Raw genomic sequence first — 19,395 nt, 5'->3', positions numbered from 1 at the left:
CAACTGGGGCCCAGCAGGGGAAAAGAGGCCCAGCAGCTGCTGGGGCTAGGTCTGGGATGAGCGCGCTAACTTTTAATAACAATACATTGACTTATATACATAGCGCGAACACATAGCATTACATTGCAGTAGGCGTAGCAGTGGGTGGAGCAGAAGGCGTGACGCGTAGCAGTCGCGAAAGATAACAGTAAAAGAGGTGTAACTGGGAGTATACTTAGACATGTGATGCAAACGTAACAGAATATGTCATGAATGGGCGGAAACTTTGGAGGGGGCTACCTAAGGAGCCGGGACCTCTAACCTAATGGTGCGCGAAAACTGGCAATGACGTGTTACTAGGAGAAGCTGGGGGCTACGAACTCTGTGCTAGGAGCAGAGACTTGAGTCTGGAGGGTCGGAGCGACATGTACCTAAACCCTATCTGGTATCTGATGTTTAGGGAACATGTTGATATAAACTAGAAGTCATGAGGGGAAAAGCTAACTTGATTCTAAGACTGGACCATGCATTATTCTACATGTAGTGCGTGATGAAGAATACTAAATGACCATTAAATACAGTATTTCTCTAACATGGAGACGAGAAGGCTAGACAATGACGGAAACTATTGATGCAGTTCAGTAGCTCAGGAATGCAGAGGAGGAGGACTGAACTGATAGCTGGAACTATAACATACTTTTGGCAGACTCAGAGGCAGAGCCGAGCTGCACCGGGCACTGCGAGGCAGGAAGTAAGTGAAGGGTCGAGGATACAGGTGGGGGCTGTATCGCTCCTCAGCGAGGCTTTCAGGAGACAGGAGCTGAATCCAGGGTCCGGGCCCTTTTGAGGCCTGGAAACGGGGACTTTATAATGAAATAACGTGCACACTGGGAAACGTGGCAACATTACTTTACATAGGCCTGATATTTGTAGTATTCACGAGAACTGGAAAATGACATACCAGAGGTGGACACAACTATAATTGCGTCATTAATCGGACATGGGGAATAACATATGCATATTGGTCATGCACACATAACATATGATGGATGAGGCGTAGGGACACAGAACATGGCAAAATTTACTTTTCCACAGGGGGACGGGGGTGTAACAGTAAGTTTGTTTTCCTGAACAGTCGTAGGACTTTAGTAGTACTACCGTCAATCTCTCGTCTAGTCCTAAATAATACTCCATTATACTACCTCCCACCAAACGCTTATCTTACCTGTAATTTGTGTTAGAAATTAGGGCTAGGCCCAGGGCTGGCTCCACGTGAAATGGGGATTAACGTTGGCAATCCTGGGCGGGTAAAATTTCCTCATTGCGGTGGTACTAGTGGTGTGACACAGTGGCAGTTGCATGCCTATGGAAAAAAAGAAAACGAAACCTGGTTTGTCCTTACTGTAGCATTACAACGGTTACGGTACGATCGAGAATATAGCAGGTGACAGTACACTAGAACAGTGCCATAATGTAGCCTAACAAATGGTAAAGTATTTGCTTGCAAGTATAACTAGTACTTGCGTTGAATTTATTTGACATTGGCTCCTACTACTAGAAAATATAGTACTGAAGCTGAGTAAGTCTAGAAGATATCCTCGTATTCCTTCACCAGCCTGTTGCTATGACCTTATCCTCCCCAGCAAGTGTGTGGAATTATTGATGTCATTTTAGTCAGACATCAAGCAAAACAACACAGCCCGGGGGAAGAGGGTTAGGGTTTGGAAAATGGATGGGAATGGGGGTTTCTTTTTGGGTAGGTTTTGTTGAGAGAAGAAAAAAAAAGCACAGCCTGGACAAACAATAATTGAAGATAAAGAAATCTTTGGGTACAAACTAAAGCTAAGCACATGCAGTCACACTCATAGAAGAAAACAATGGATACTGTATCTGTATTCTGTATGTTGTTGGAGTTGTCCTGTTGAATTTGCTAAGTAAGTTGCATGCAGCAAACAATTCCTCTTATTAGCGGCACTCCTCCATTCCAGCTGACGCTTCGTCCATCAATGTTGGTGACCACTGACAGAAGACACCCTGTCCACTGCCTGCCTGGCGGATGTTGACTGAAACCCGGCCTGTAATTATTGAACGGAAAACAGGAAGTGCTCTTACAATACCACTGATAAATAAATAAAAGGTATGCACGCTGTGTGGTGCAAAAAGTCACACTTTGATTTCCCTAATAGACAGTAGAATATTTTTGAAATTGCGTGCTCTGTCTGAGTCACCTTTTTAAGGATAAATAAGTATGGCCAAAATATTATAGCGGATCTTTCCCCTCAAGGTAGGTGTACTGTAAACTGTGTTTTAGAACAAAATTTGACCTTCCCAGCAATGCTCCCACCAAGACCCTTACTAAAGCCAGTCGCAAAAATGTAGAAGACCCCCAATCAGATCTCCAAAAACGATGCCTAGCAGAAAAATGGAGACAAAACGTACTTTGAAAGTAACAGTAGGCCCAAATACAGACCGTGGATTGTATTCAAACCACTTGCAAGCAAGCAAAAGTATCCATAGCCAGCATCGCTCCAACAGTGCTCTAAAACCCCAGAACTGCGTTGCAATAGAACACCCCGAAACACATGCAATCCTGCTGCTAGGGCTAACCCTAACGAACCCTAACTTACAAAAAGTGCCAAAACTGGTGTTTCCTTATGGATTTTGTCCAAAACACTTCTATCCGGCATTAGACCTTCCCAGGAATGCCCCAGGAATGCCCCAGCCAAGACCCGCCAACCCACCCGCAAAAAACCACGTGACAACACCCCCAAACAGCGAAAAAGCTAAATCTCATACTTACAATATCTCTCGGCCTTCGGTCCAAACGCGCTGTGCAGCTAGGTCATCATCAATCATCATAACTCCTGTTTTCCACCACGGATTTCCTGAAAAGCAAATGCAATCAAGATTAGACTGTCGCAGCAGTGCTTCGACAGAGACCCCGGCCGCAACCCACCCACGAACAGCAGGAAGCCCCCCAAAACGCTACATTGAGCAAGATGTCAGAAGAAATAGCAAAAAAAAGGCTTCTCCTTAAGGATTTTGTCCAAAACACTTCTATCCCGCATTAGACCTTCCCAGGAATGCCCCAGCCAAGACCCGCCAACCCACCCGCAAAAAACCACGCGACAACACCCCCAAACAGCGAAAAAGCTAAATCTCATACTTACAATATCTCTCGGCCTTCGGTCCAAACGCGCTGTGCAGCTAGGTCATCATCAATCATCATAACTCCTGTTTTCCACCACGGATTTCCTGAAAAGCAAATGCAATCAAGATTAGACTGTCGCAGCAGTGCTCCCAGACCCCAAAACTCACCCACAAACACCCGGAACCCCGCCAAAGAGCACCTCAAAGGCAAGCAAGTCAGCAAAAACGGCAAGAAATTTCCACCTCATTATTGGTCCAAAACACTTTTATCCATTATTAGAGCTTCACAGCAATGGGCCCAAATCCGTCAACCCACCCGCAAAGAAGTAGAACACCCCCACAAGTGCTGAGTCTTTCTTCATTGGGCGTAATCCAGCACTCTGCTTTGAGGGAAATCGCAGTCTGGAGGAGGAGGATAGAGGAGCATGTTCTTCAGAACTTGTGAACCTGAGGAATGTAGACTGCGGCACCTTCAAATCAATAAGCAAACAAGTGAAGACAGTTCTGCTGATGGTCTTGTTTTTGGGATTAGGTGATTAAAGTTTGAATTAAATTAACTGTGCAAAACAAAGAAAGAGAGACACACAGGAATAAAAGTGAATAAGGACGAAAAAGAAAGTTATTGATTCATTGTCTCTTTTTCAGGGCTCGGTGTCAGGGAATAAGAAGAAGATTTCGTCATCATACTCTGCGAATTCAGGCAGGATGAGGTCAGTGCCACCGAACAGAGAACAAATCCCCTCATCTACGTTGCCGTCCTCCTCGTCTTCATGCGGCGTGCTTTCTCGTACTTTGTAATCTGGTGGTATGAGGTGCTGATTCATCTTGATCATTGTCAGCCGCTCCACATTTTTGGGCGAGAGGCGGCTCCGTTTGGGAGTTACAATGCCACCAGCAGCACTGAAAACACGTTCAGAAGACACACTTGCGAGTGGGCAAGACAAATAGTTTATAGCCAGGTTGGAGAGCTCTGGCCACAATTGTTTTTTCCCATGCCAATACTGCAATGGCTCATCATTAAGAAAGACCTCTGTTGAGTCATTCAGATAGTCCTGCACCATCGACTCAAGGTCCTCAACGGTTCCTCCACTTTGCTTACTTTTTGCTGTGCCTGTGACCTTTTTTCGAGTACCATACCCAAGCAAACTTAGCCAATCCTCTTCAGCAGCCACTGTTACTCTTGTGTGTGGTGCAGATGATCCGGTTGCCGGTGTCTTTAACGGCTGAGAGGTCACTTGTGCCCCAGCCACAGGTGCAGAAGTGGATTCTTGTGACTGGGGATGGCCTGCTGATGCTGATGCTGATGTACTGTCTTCTCCTTCAATAACCTGCCGTTCTTTTTCAAACCTCTTGGCTGACCAGGCTAACCAATGTTTGTACTTTTGAACATCTGCATCAGCAAAAGGAAAGAATGCTTCGCCTGCCAGCGCCTTTTTGTAGCGTGGATCCAGAATAGTAGCACAAATGTAATGCTGTTCTGACTTGATCTTTTGAAGACGTTCATCACCACGTAGGCGCTCTAATAATTTCTCAGACAAAATAAAATGGTCTTTTTTTTTTCATCTTTTTCAAACTCAGAAGACACCGCCATCAGTTGGTGCTCCAGCATGCACAACAATGGGATAGCTTTTCCCAAATTACAGTCCTCCTGGCTGACTGCACGCGTGAAGAACTCAAAAGGACGAAGCATGTCTGTCAGGCTTTTAACTATGTCCCATTGCGCCACACCCATCCGCATGTCCTCCTTCTGAGATGTACCCTCTGTGAAGAAATAGTGATCGAGTACTGTATACTGCTCATACAGACGCTCAAGCATGTAGAAGGTTGAGTTCCAACGTGTTGCCACCTCCTGGATGAGTGCTTTCACTGGTATTCGACTTTGAAGTAGCAGCCTCCTCAGATGCTTCCGGGCCTTAAAAGAATGGCTGAAATGGTTGCACATTTTGCGGCAGGTGGCCATTACCGCGAACGCTGCACTGTCTCTATCACTCAAGAATTTTTGAACTACCAGGTTGATACAGTGCGCCAAACACGGCACTCTAAAATAGCGACCCAGCGCCATGGCCTTAACTACATTGGCGCCATTATCCGTGGAAACATAACCAATCTGGCGTTTTTTTGGGGATAGCATTTTCAAGACCTTTTTGTCAAACTCGTCCAAAATGTTTTGGGATGTGTGACTTTTCTCCAAGCCAAACATGGCTAGTGTTGCATGTTTCCGAGCAGCTTTGAAAACTTTGTCCGGGTCAACACCTGCGTTTAGCTTTGCTTTAACACCTGAAAAAGAGACCCAGTGTGCAGTGATGCACATGTAATCAGCGCCTGCGCCACTGGTCCACATGTCTGTTGTCAGATGTATTGTGTGAACAGCACTCTTCTGCAAAGCTGCCCCAATCGCCTCCAGCACATCTTCATGTAGTGCTGGAACCGCAACTCTGGCAAAATAGAACCGGCTAGGAACCTTCCATTTAGGGCAGAGCGTTGCCACTAATTCTAGAAAACCTACCGCTTCTACAAAAGAAAAAGGGAGAAGGTCCACAGCTAGCATTTTAGCCAGCTTAGTGTTATACAGACGCGTCAGTGGGTGGTTGCGTTCATATGGCACGTCTGAAGTAAGCATTGTTCTAATGTTGCCCTGGACCAAGCATTTACGGGCTGATAATGACTTCGTTGACCCAATTTTGCTCGCTGGTGAACTTTTGTGCGTTGGTGTCTCACTCGCTCCAACACTCTTAGTGTGCCTCACATTGGGTGTGCTGCTGACAGGGGTACTGGGTGTAAGGGAAGTGTTTGACACGTCTTCTTCCTCCTCGTCATCATCAGATGCAACATCAACGTTTCCTTGAATTCGGCCTTTCTTGATCGCATCTAGGTGCGCAAACCATTGGACAGTGTGCTGTCTCCTAAGATGACCTCTCTGGCCTCCGGTACCATAGTTGGTACCTGGCTTACCACGACTAACTGCAAGCTTACAAAGGGTACAAATGGCAAACTTTGGATTTTTTTGACAAACAGTAAAGAAGTCCCAAACTGGGGACTTGAAGTGTCTGTGGGACCCGGAGGAGGCGGCGATACTGGTGGTGGTGGTCATGAAGCAAATGCCAGATGAAGTGGAGGATCTGGATTGCCCAACTTTTGTACGTTGTGCACTTTCACCGCCACTAATTAAGGTCGAGGTGGATGGAGGTCTCTTCTTGCCAGAAAGAAATATGGAAGCGGGACAAGTTGGTGTACTACTTAACTCCAATGATTGTGGTGTTTCCACTGCCTCCTCATCGACAACATCATCATCATCACGCTCAGCAGCTCTTCGGGCTAGGGTCAAAATGTCTGTTTGCTGCATGCCCGCTGGGGCTGCAGTGACCTTTATGATGACTGGGTCGTCGTTGGCAGAGTCTTCATCAGCAGCAGTATCCGCCACTTCTTGTTGAGCCTCATCACACTCCATAACTCTGAGACTTTGGACGAGCTTCCTTTTACGCTTAACTACCTTTGTCGGATCATGGTGTGCCTCACTCTCAGACGGCAGTGGTGCTGGTTCCCAAGTTTGATCTGTATCATCAGAAGGAGGTGTGCTTGAAGAAGATGTAGACACCACCCTTGATCTCTTCCTTGCTAGGGGTGTGGAAGACAATGAAGGATCATCAGGAGGAGTGGCTTCCTCAAATGATACCTCGCCTTGATTGTCGATTTCCTGATGTGCCCCTACTTCGGGAGGAACAACTATTGTGGGCACTTGTGACCCTCCATGCACCTCTGCTTGCGCATCTCCTTGCGCTGCCTCTCCTTCCACATGTACTTGGGCTTGTACTTGCACATGTGATTGTTGTTGCTGCTGTGGTTGTTCAACACTCGTCAGATGAGCTACAACAACCTGTGTTGATTGAGGGACATTGCTGCTGCTTTCTTGCGATGAGCCAACATCACTGGTCGATGGTGATTGAAGAACTATACTGGCTGCCTCTGCAGCACTCAAGGGCTTGGACTTAAGTTGGCGTGGTGGTGGTGGTGGCACTGAGCCCAATGGAGCGGGGGTGCTGCTGCCAGCTTGGTCCCCAGCAGATCCCGCTGCTGCTGCAGGCATAATTTTTTTTTTACTCCCAAAAAAAGGGGCGGGCGGCACACCAGTCTCCTTGGTAACTTGCTTCTTCTGCTCCTTACTGGCACCTTTCTTGCTAGAGGAGCTACGGGTAACTTTTTTTGGGGCCATCTTCTTCAGAGCAGGTCAGAACAGCAGGCAGCAGTTGCACGAGTTGCAGAGTTGTCTGTATCCAGACGTGACGTCGCGTGACGTTATGCTGCACACACACACCACTGCAGGACTTCTTCCTGGCACTGGTGGTTCTCTTGAGTCTTGTGCACCTAAAAGCAATGGAAGATAGGGGAACATCAGTTCAGTTATACACCCCAAAAAATCGACAAAACACAGAAAAATCAGCACAATCCCATGCCATCCATGATGTTTACATTGAAGACACCCCACAGAAAGACTAGGGCCATGCAAGTATGCAACACTCACTACCCCTGGGCATAATGGATGAAAAGTAGGCAAAATAAGTGCAGGCCTCAGACACTGCCTCTCTTCAAAATGGCCCCTTACACCCCAAGCCAGTCCACATCAACAGTACACCCCAAAAAAACAGAAAACAGCCAAAAATCACCACAATCCAATGCCATCCAGGATGTTTACATTAAAGAGAGTGAGACCACTACAGGCACACTCAGTCCATGCACCACTACCCCTGGGCAAAAGGCCACACCAGCAGCCCCAAAAAAACGACAAAAAACAGCACAATCCCAGCCCATCCATGGCCTCAATGGTGTTTAAATTCAAGAGGACACCCCACAGAAAGACTAGGCCCATGCAACACTCACCACCCCTAGGCAAAGGGCCCCACCAGCAGCCCCAAAAAAACGACAAAAAACAATAAAATCAGCACAATCCCAGGCCATCCATGGCCTCAATGGTGTTGAAATTCAAGAAGACACCCCTCAGAAACACTAGGCCCATGCAACACTCACTACCCCTGGGCATAATGGATGAAAGGTAGGCAAAATAAGTGCAGGCCTCAGACACTGCCTCTCTTCAAAATGGCCCCTTACACCCCAAGCCAGTCCACATCAACAGTACACCCCAAAAAAACAGAAAAACAGCCAAAAATCACCACAATCCAATGCCATCCAGGATGTTTACATTAAAGAGAGTGAGACCACACTACAGGCACACTCAGTCCATGCACCACTACCCCTGGGCAAAAGGCCACACCAGCAGCCCCAAAAAAACGACAAAAACAACAAAAAACAGTCAATCCCAGCCCATCCATGGCCTCAATGGTGTTTAAATTCAAGAGGACACCCCACAGAAAGACTAGGCCCATGCAAGTCACCACCCCTGGGCAAAGGGCCCCACCAGCAGCCCCAAAAAAACGACAAAAAACAATAAAATCAGCACAATCCCAGCCCATCTATGGCCTCAATGGTGTTGAAATTCAAGAAGACACCCCTCAGAAACACTAGGCCCATGCAACACTCACTACCCCTGGGCATAATGGATGAAAGGTAGGCAAAATAAGTGCAGGCCTCAGACACTGCCTCTCTTCAAAATGGCCCCTTGCACCCCAAGCACATGTTGCCTGTACCAGCCAGCACTCAAGATGGCCACCACCACCACCCACATGGCCAGTCCACATCAACAGTACACCCCAAAAAAACAGAAAAACAGCCAAAAATCACCACAAACCAATGCCATCCAGGATGTTTACATTAAAGAGAGTGAGACCACACTACAGGCACACTCAGTCCATGCACCACTACCCCTTGGCAAAAGGCCCCACCAGCAGCCCCAAAAAAACGACAAAAAACAATAAAATCAGCACAATCCCAGCCCATCCATGGCCTCAATGGTGTTTAAATTCAAGAAGACACCCCTCAGAAACACTAGGCCCATGCAACACTCACTACCCCTGGGCATAATGGATGAAAAGTAGGCAAAATAAGTGCAGGCCTCAGACACTGCCTCTCTTCAAAATGGCCCCTTACACCCCAAGCCAGTCCACATCAACAGTACACCCCAAAAAAACAGAAAAACTGCCAAAAATCACCACAATCCAATGCCATCCAGGATGTTTACATTAAAGAGAGTGAGACCACACTACAGGCACACTCAGTCCATGCACCACTACCCCTGGGAAAAAGGCCACACCAGCAGCCCCAAAAAAACGACAAAAAACACAAAAAACAGCACAATCCCAGCCCATCCATGGCCTCAATGGTGTTTAAATTCAAGAGGACACCCCACAGAAAGACTAGGCCCATGCAACACTCACCACCCCTAGGCAAAGGGCCCCACCAGCAGCCCAAAAAAACGACAAAAAACTATAAAATCAGCACAATCCCAGCCCATCCATGGCCTCAATGGTGTTTAAATTCAAGAAGACACCCCTCAGAAACACTAGGCCCATGCAACACTCACTACCCCTGGGCATAATGGATGAAAAGTAGGCAAAATAAGTGCAGGCCTCAGACACTGCCTCTCTTCAAAATGGCCCCTTACACCCCAAGCACATGTTGCCTGTACCAGCCAGCACTCAAGATGGCCACCACCACCACCCACATGGCCAGTCCACATCAACAGTACACCCCCAAAAAACAGAAAACCAGCCAGAAATCACCACAATCCAATGCCATCCTTGATGTTTACATTAAAGAAAGTGAGACCACACCACAGGCACACTCAGTCCATGCACCACCACCCCTGGGCAAAAGGCCACACCAGCAGCCCCCAAAAAACGACAAAAAACAATAAAATAAGCACAATCCCAGCCCATCCATGGCCTCAATGATGTTTAAATTCAAGAAGACACCCCACAGAAAGACTAGGCCCGTGCAACACTCACCACCCCTGGGCAAAGGGCCACACCAGCAAGCCCCAAAAAACGACATAAATCAGCACAATCCCAGCCCATCCATGGCCTCAATGGTGTTTAAATTCAACAAAACAGTTGTATCATGCACCCATAACCAACCCTGGTCCTACTGGATACTGTGGCTACCCACAATATAATTTATTTAATGTTCTGAAAAAGTTCCAAAATTGTAGTTGCAGCAACTGTAATGCTCCAAACAAACTTACTTGTGAAAGTTGATTTCTAATCCAAAAGTGATCCAAATCCTTCCAGCTCCAGATCCAAATGAAAGTGACCAGGAGATGGACAAAGCACTGGGAGGAGCCTGCTGGACAGGAACAGGAAGTTGGAGACTGTGGGGCACTTCCTTCCTCCCTCCCCCCCAAAAATGGACTCCTTGCAAAAAAAAAGGCCATGCAAATGTCAACCTGAGGAGTGATTCTGATAAAAATCATAATTTTCTGAAGGTTTATCCTGTTTGCTGGTGATTTTCTTGTGCAGAATTGCAAAATCTCTATTTCGCGAGTGCGAGATTGTTCCTTTCCGCCGCAACTACATGTTCTCAATTGCGAACTCTCGCGAGGTGTGCTGTGCACGGTGGCAAGCCGCGATTACGTATTCGCGGGCGCCAAACTCCCGCGGGATCACGCAGCAAGATCCAAAATGGCGCGGCACTCGTAAAATATGATCGAGAAAAACAACTCGGCAAACGCTTAATGACGGAAAGTGAACGCCGTGCACCACGCCGCGCGCCGCAACCAAGCAAAAAATCCGCCGCGAGCGGATTCACGGATTTTCGACAAATTCGCGAGAGTTCGCGGATTGCGAATTTGCCGAAAATCCGAAAAATCCGCGATCGGAGCTGATTTTACGCCCATGCTTACTGGGCTGTCATACGGAGGAGCAGTGTGGGTGTGTGGATGGTGTAGTGTAGTACAGGAGGTAGGCAAATGCATGTGTCTCTGTTACAGTGTGGGTCTCCTTTATGGGGTGTAGGTGGTCCCTGATGTGTCTTCAACACCCCGTATGTGATGTAGTTCGCCTTCCATGAGCTGTGAGCCCACCCGCACCTGTTCGAACACCTCCTTTTGGCATTCTGACACCTGGCATTGGAATGCGATGTATGCCTCGGTGAAGTGTTGGGAGCCAGCTGTGGTGGGGGTGCTTCCTACTGTGTGATCTGTGCAGGGGCTGGGGTCTCCTCTATGTAGCTTGGCTGCCCTGCTCCTGGGGGTGGGTCACCTGAGATGTCCATGAGCTGCTGTAGGGCGTCGGTGTTGAAGGTGTGGTGGTCATCTCCAGCATCACTGATGGGTTGTCAGGTCTGCCCTGCTGAAGGTGTTGTTTGTCCCCCTGCAATGTGAAGGGGAGATTCATGTTGACATTGTGTTGACATTTATGTTGGCGCATTGTTCTTGTTTGACATGCAGACTGTGTGACAATGTACATTGTGACAGTTTGGACGGTGCTGGCAATTTGTGGGGGGCAGTGGACATTTGGACTACATGACGGATGTGAGGTTGTACACGTACATATGCATTTCACAGTTTCCTGCTCTGCTCAATGTGATTGGCCTGTTTCTGCGCATGAGTGGACCCAGTTGTGTCCCCTGTTCTGCAGTGTCGGTGTTGCACTTGGTACCACATTGTCGTGGGATGTGCTGTGATTGCTATGTGTGTGTGCTGCAGTGTTCCACGGGGATCAGGGACATGATCCTGGGTAATTGTGGGTGTACAGTGTGCTACACATCGTTGTGCATGTGTGTCATGGTGCCCATCTGCCCCGGTCCCCCTAGTCCATGCTCGTTACTTACCCTGTTGATGTTGTGTCAGGTCCTCTCAAGCTGTACTCACTACTCCTTGCACCATCTCCACACTGATGACTGTGGCCTGCATTTCCTCCAGCTCCTCCTGTGGAGCAGGACTCCCACCTCCTGTCGCTATTGCTGCCTTCCTGTTGGCAGTGGGTTTGTGCCTGTTTTTTTTTTTGCAGAGTTTTATATAGCGCGAACTAGACCCGAACCGAATCAGGTATCAGAGAGCTTTACATAGCACCAGTTACATTACATGAGGACGGCCACGCTTTCATTTTAGGCACAGGGAGATTAAGTGATTGGCCCAGAATCACAGGAGGTTTTTTGGCGTCGTTACCGAGACTCGAACCCAGATCCCCAGGTACGAGGTCGAGTGCCTTAGCCGTTAGGCCAACCCCTCTCCCCAAGTTTAGATTATCACATCATGGCAGCGCCTCTTGGCCTCCACCATTGGCCTCCTTGACACTCCAACTGCTTTCCCGGTGGTCTAATTGTGGGTCAGTTGATGGTAGTGTTCTCTCACCTCCATGACACAGATCTGGTTTTAATGCGGACTGCTCTCCGTCTTCCTCTCCCTCTTCTCCTTGGCCGTCCCTTTCCCGCACTTGTCTCCCCCCGCTCCCCGCTGCTGCTCCCCTGTGGCCCCGCCCCCTTCCTTAGTCCCGATCCCCATTCGCCGCCCCGCTCCTGCCTCCCAGCTGCTCCTCCCTCCCACTTGGCCATATATGACGGGGACCGCGCGTACGCGCAGCGTTCACGTGCACCAGGCACGCCGAAGGCGTGCCAAAGGCAAGCCCGTCTATGCCCGTCTGGGCCTGGACCGCGCCAAGAGCCAGGACCCCTGGCCCCCGACGATGCCAGCCCACCCGACGGACTTACTACGCCGCCACCCTCCATGCACTCAACGCCGCCCGGAACTCCACCTGCTATCGAGCCACCCCGAAACGCACCCACGGACCCTTCACCTGCCAAGCCTGCAGATTCACCTGCCTCCGAACCTGCTCCGCAACCGCCAAGCCAGGCACCAGCAACAATCACCTCAAGTGCATCCTGCTCAACACCCGCTCCGACCACAGGCACGTCGTCGAACTCTGGAACCTCCTCGACACAACATCGCCAGACGTCGCCTTCCTCACAGAAACCTGGATGAACGCCTCCTCAGCCCCCGACATTGCCATAGCCATCCCTGATGGCTACAAAATCACCCGCAAGGACCGCGTCAACCAAACCGGATGAGGCATCGCCATCGTCCACAGAAACACCTTCCGCATCACGACCAACTCCGACGACACCCTCACCGCCGCCGAGCACCTTCACTTCCAGATACACACTGATCCCAAGACCACCCTCAGAGGCACCCTCATCTACAGACCACCAGGACCACGCACACAATTCAGCGAAGCCATCGCAGACTTCATCAGCCCGCACGCCCTATCCTCGTTAGAATACATCCTCCTAGGAGACATCAACTTCCACTTGGAGAACAACAATGACAGCAACACCATCACCCTCCTGGACAACCTCGCCAACCTCGGACTCAAGCAACTGGTGAACACCCCCACCCACTACACCGGCCACACGCTTGACCCCGTCTTCTCCGCCAGCAAGCACATCTCCTTCAGCCACCGGACTACACTGACTGATCACAGCTGCGTCCACTTCAACTTCAGGAGAACCACGACCCACCACCACCCGCAACAGGTTCCCCGCAGAAGCTGGAGGAAGATCACCGCCGACCAGCTCACCACCTCCCACAGCCAGAACCCTCCCACCAACACGACGAACCCCAACGAAGCAGCCCACAACCTCACACAGTGGATCACCAACTGCGCCGATGACCTCGCACCACTGAAGAACCCCCCCAGCAGACACGGCAGCAAGAAAGCCTCTTGGTTCATCAACGACCTCAAAAACTCCAAGAAAACCTGCCGCACCCTCGAGAAAGCCTGGCACCACGACCAGACAACAGAAAACATGACAGCCCTCAAGAACGCCGCCCGCAAACACCACCAGCTGATCCGCACCACCAAAAGGACCACATTCAAAGAACCACTGGACAACAACTCCCACAACAGCAAGGAACTCTTCAGCATCGTTAAAGAGCTCTCCAGCCCCAGCGCCTGCAACAACAACATCATACCCTCGCAAGACCTCTGCGACTCACTCGCCTCGTTTTTTCACCGCAAGATCGCCGACATACACAACAACTTCGGCACACAGATCACGCACCAACTACCGATCCAGCCCCCCCCCCACCACCACCCTCTGCACCTGGACCCCGGTCAGCACCGAAGACACCACCCGCACGATGAACACCATCCACTCCAGCTCCCCAACCGACCCCTGCCCACACCACATCTTCAACAAAGCCGACTCCATCATCGCACCCTAACTCCGGGACATCATTAACAGCTCCTTCGCTTCTGCCACCTTCCCGGAGAGCTGGAAACACGCCGAGCTCAGCGCCCTCCTGAAGAAACCCACCGCGGACCCCACGGACCTCAAGAACTTCCACCCCATCTCGCGCCTCCCTTTTCTGGCCAAAGTCATCGAGAAGATCGTCAACAAGCAACTTTCCGCCTTCCTCGAGACAAACGGATCCCTCAACCCCTCGCAGTTCGGTATCCGAGCAAACCACAGCACCGAGACCGCCCTCATCGCAGCTACCGACGACATCAGGTCCCTGCTCGGCAACGGGGAAACAGCAGCCCTCATCCTCCTAGACCTCTCGGCAGTCTTCGACACCGTATGCCACCGCACCCTGATACAGCGCCTCAGCAACATCGGAATCCAAGGAAAGGCCTTGGAATGGATCATCTCGTTCCTCGCCGGTAGAACCCAGAGAGTCCACCTCCCCCCGTTCCGGTCCGCGGCCACCGAGATCATCTGCGGCGTCCCGCAAGGATCCTCGCTCAGCCCCACCCTCTTCAACGTCTACATGAGTCTAACCCTGGGCGTAGTGGGGCGTAGTGGGGCTCCGCGGAGCTACGCGGCGAGGGCGAGAAGCTACGCCCACTCCCGCACTCCGCGTAGCCCCACTACGCACCTCCCTCCCGCTCTCCCCTACATAATTGCTTAAATAAAGTATCTAGTGGAGGGCGGGAGGGAGGCGGGTGGCGGCCGACTCGGCTACGCTCACGGAGTGGGCGTAGTGTTGCCGGCTACGCTGTCTACGCAAAATGCGTAGAAGGCAACACTACGCCTACTCCGTGGGCGTAGCCGATTCGGACGTCCACCCTTACATGAGTCCACTCGCAGCCATCGCATGCCAACACAACCTTAACATCATCTCCTACGCAGACGACACCCAGCTGATCCTCTCCCTCACCAACGACCCCGCCACCGCCAGAGCCAGCCTCCAGGAAGGAATGAAAGACATCGCAGAATGGATGAAGACCAGCCACCTGAAACTGAACTCAGACAAGACAGAAGTCCTCATCCTGGGAACATCCCCCTCTGCCTGGGATGACTCCTGGTGGCCCCCTGCCCTGGGCACCACCCCCAAGCCAACAGACCATGCACGCAACCTGGGCTTAATCCTGGACTCCTCCCTCACGATGGCCAAGCAAGTCAATGCCGTCTCGTCATCCTGTTTCAATACCCTGCGCATGCTCCGAAAGATCTTCCGGTGGATCCCCAGGAAGACGCTCACCCAGGCCCTCGTCACCAGCCGACTGGACTACGGAAACACCCTCTACGCTGGAACTAAAGCCAAACTACAGAAAAGACTCCAGCGCATATAGAACGCCTCTGCACAACTCACTGTTGGGGTTCAAGGGGGCCTGGTTCCTTCTGTCTAGTTCCCCGTTAGCGGTTTTTTCTTAAAAGTGCCAAGTGCATATGCAAATTTATGGACGCTCCCTAGGGCTCGCTTTAAAAGGGGGCTGCCAACAGGAAACAGGTGCTTGGTTTCTATATTGGTCCCTTGCCGTGTGATTCCTGTTCCTGTGGTCCTACCCTGTTTCCCTTCCTTCGAGCTCAGTTCCAGCGGTCTTTTCTAGTGCTGGGTTTTAGACCCCCTTTTTCCCCTGTTCCCTTTTTTGTCCTAAGAATTGTGATTTCCACCCCCTTTGTCATTCTCGGTGTTTCCCGAGGGGGCGTGGTTGGTCTGGGGTTACGCAAGAAACAACCAATACGATTGCAGTGGAAGAATTCCTGTTTCGCATCAAGCCACTCCCGTTTGTTATCTGGGGTAAGCAGGCAGGTCAGTGGTTCGTGTGTGTACTTGGCACTGGTAATAGTAGTAGGGGTGTGTCTAATCTTGTCCCCTTCTTTCATTTTAGCGGTCTCGTCTGTGTCAAGCTGTCAGCTGCCAAAAAGCCAGAGGAGACGAGTTGTGTTCCCCAAGACCTTGGGTTCCCTTGTTTTGTTACCCACCTTCTCCTGGTGTCGTGTTCTCCACCATCCATTTTGATTGCGGGTGTAGGGGGTCACGGTGAGGGTAGAGGATTGGGACGTTCTTCACTCCTGCGGTGTTGGGCCGGTCGGCATCGGAACACTCATACTGGACACCCCCCACCACAGCCACATCACGCCCCAGCTGAGAGACCTGCACTGGCTCCCGGTCAGCAAGAGGATCACGTTCAGACTCCTCACCCACGCACACAAGGCTCTCCACAACATGGGACCCAAATACCTCAACAACCGCCTCACATTCTACACACCCACCCGCCAGCTCCGCTCCACCAGCCTCGCCCTCGCCACCGTCCCACGCATTCGCAGAACCACCACTGGAGGAAGATCCTTCTCCTACCTGGCTGCCAAGGCATGGAACTCCCTCCCCACCCACCTACGACTGACCCAGGACTATCTCTCCTTCAGGAAATAGCTCAAGACCTGGCTCTTCGAGCAGTAGCGGTTCTCCCCCCCCCAGCGCCTTGAGACCCTAACGGGTGAGTAGCGCGCTTTACAAATTCCCCTGATTGATTGATTGATTGATTGATTGATTGATTGGTTGTTCCTTGCTGGTGGTCTGTGGGGGCTGTGGGGTTTGTGTTGGCCTCTGCATTCGGTCAGGGTGCATCCATGTTGCTACGCGGTTTGGATTGTTTCTGGTGTGATGTTTATGTAGCTTTTATAGTGTATTTTCCTGCCAGACGCGTGGGATTTGCAGGCCTGTCACTGGGTTTCCCTGCTTTTTGTACCACAAATGGACTTATAGCAAGATTTGTTGCATACGAATTTTGCATTTTTGTGGTGTGGCGTTGATTTTAACGCAGTCATTTGACACGCTATCTGGATACTATCACATGGTACCGCGGTGTTGAGAATGCTTCGTTAACAAAGCATCATTTTCCCGTGGTAGATTGCGATGTTGAAAGTTGCGTTAAGTTACTTTTGCAATGGTTATCACACGTTTTTGAGAAAATGCCCCTTTGTTTTTAAAGCAGCAGCTCGAAAACTGGAGCTATAAAAAAAAGATACATGCTGAGAGTTTTCACACTTTGCATGGGATTCATGGTTCATTTCTCCCTTTCCGAATAAGAAAGACGCAAATCCAAAATGTAATCAGAATGGTGGGCCTTCCAATACCACTTATGCCTTTATTCATGGACACAACTGTCCATGTCAATGGGCAATGCTAGTAACATGTCCAGTTTGCATACAATATTTTATAATGTTACCCATTCTTTACTTTAACCCCAGATTTTCACCCTAATAATCAATAAGTAATTTGTCCTAAAACGCATTCTGATCACTCTCTTTTTGCATCAGAACAAGCTGCCAATCCTGTCTCGGTTTCTACTTCTCTGGAATGTTCTCTCTGGCACCAAACATGGAAACCATGATGGAAATTTCTGACAATCCAGCCCTTTCTCACAATGCACCTTTTCTATCCGAGTCTTAGTGATATTACTGTCAGGTTTAATTTTGAATGAATTTCTAAAACTAAATAATATGTGCTGTGCTTGAAAGTCCAGTTTAGAGAAAAGATCTAAAGTGTACACACATTCAGCAAAATCTAAAATTTATGCACAATAATTTCAGCATTGGGATAATCCTTCTTGCCGGTTCATCTCTTTCTTTTTCTCTGACAGCATTCCTGTGAATACCCACGAACCTGGAAACAACTGTGGTTTCTACTGGCACAAAGAGATCACCCCTCTGAACTGCAGCTACAACACCAAGTGGATCTGCCAGAAAGAGGCGATCCTGTTGGACAAGAAGTGTTTCGTCACCAGCTACTAATCCAAAAATGAGAACAAAAAGCTCTGATGAATTGAGATTAAATCTGGATTGTCTCTCTTTGGAATGAAATATATACAAGTGTATTTTTTGTTTGCAGAAAATCTGCCTTGAAAATTTCGAGCTAAGTCTTTGTTTGTGATTTTGGAAAAAACAAATCTCTTTTATAATCATATTAAAAATGAATGGTAAACTTTATTGTTGTGTGTGGCCATCAGATGAGCCTTTTACAGGGTAATTCTTCATACTGCCTTCCCTAACAAAATACCATACATACCAATATCACTCACTCTAAGCATTTTATCTCCACGTAGGAGCTCTTCACAAGTGTCTGTCATAGGCATTTTAGATTTCTACTAGTCCACAAAACATGTGTCAAAATTAGAGTACCAGTGGCGTAACAAAACTTAAGGGGGGCCCCCCTGCAAAACACATGGAGGGGGCCCCCTCAAACCCCCCACCTCCAGAGGCTCAGCCCACACCTACCACTTTGCCCCACCGCCCAAAAATCTGGCATATTTTGATTTGAAACCTCCATCATTGAAATGAACTGCGTCTATATTGTCTTTCTCAAAGTTCTAATGAGAAAGTGGGAAGCACTCAACATATAATCTGCGCCATTTGTAACAATAATGTCAATGGCAGATTATATAACTGAGGCAGCAATCAGAACCATGCCAAGGAGCGATCTTATTGTCTCAGGAACGACAGCAATCAGAACAATGCCAAACAGCAGTCCTATTGTCTCAGAAACTGCCTAAGGCTGAAGAATAACTATGAAGGGTCTGAATTTTAATTGACATTAATGGACAATAACATGAAACTTTGAAAGACAAACCTAAGCCTGCAGTTCCATATATACTCAACTGACAATCAGTGCTGGCTGGTGAGATTTGAAAGTGGCGAGAAGTAAATGTTCTGTGGGAGAGCACCATGGCGAGCAAGCCTAGTGAGCGAGCCAAAACAATTAAATGGGGGTTCTTCACCCGAGAACAATTTGAAAAAGAGTTTGTAAATGGTGCATTTTCAAGCAAATTTGAGAAACCAGAAGGTTAATAAAGCAATTATGAAAGTGCAGTTATGACATTATTAAAGGGATGTCACATAACAACAACATGGTAGCGGCGTATTCAGTATAACCACAGAGCTTCATAACAGACTTCAAGATACAATGCTGAGAACCTCACAGATTTTTTTAAATTTAAGTTGCAAACAACTAAACAAACAACTAAAGAGGTCACAAACTAGCAGCATTCGACAAGAAATGTTATGATTAACGTATTGTTCACTTTCTGTAGACAAAATCTAGAGAAGTAGTCACTCTGCAATTCAAAAAGTGTTAATGTTTATATAGCCGGAACG

The 19,395-nt window shown here is 49.1% G+C and overlaps 1 protein-coding gene across 1 annotated transcript in view; it reads left to right on the top strand.

The window, feature by feature from the left end:
- The window catches only part of LOC144767740 (natural killer cells antigen CD94-like), a 147,006-nt gene extending 128,796 nt beyond the window's left edge, over positions 1 to 18,210 (top strand). Inside the window, exon 6 of the mRNA XM_078651125.1 lies at positions 17,886 to 18,210. Coding sequence (XP_078507251.1) covers positions 17,886 to 18,036 — 151 coding nt within the window. The 3' untranslated portion in view covers positions 18,037 to 18,210. The remainder of the gene's footprint in view (positions 1 to 17,885) is intronic.
- Positions 18,211 to 19,395: the final 1,185 nt, after the last annotated feature.

This window comes from Lissotriton helveticus, chromosome 7, assembly GCF_964261635.1.
Source record: "Lissotriton helveticus chromosome 7, aLisHel1.1, whole genome shotgun sequence".
Classification (NCBI taxonomy): Eukaryota; Metazoa; Chordata; class Amphibia; order Caudata; family Salamandridae; genus Lissotriton; species Lissotriton helveticus.
This window is presented reverse-complemented; position numbering and strand designations above follow the sequence as displayed.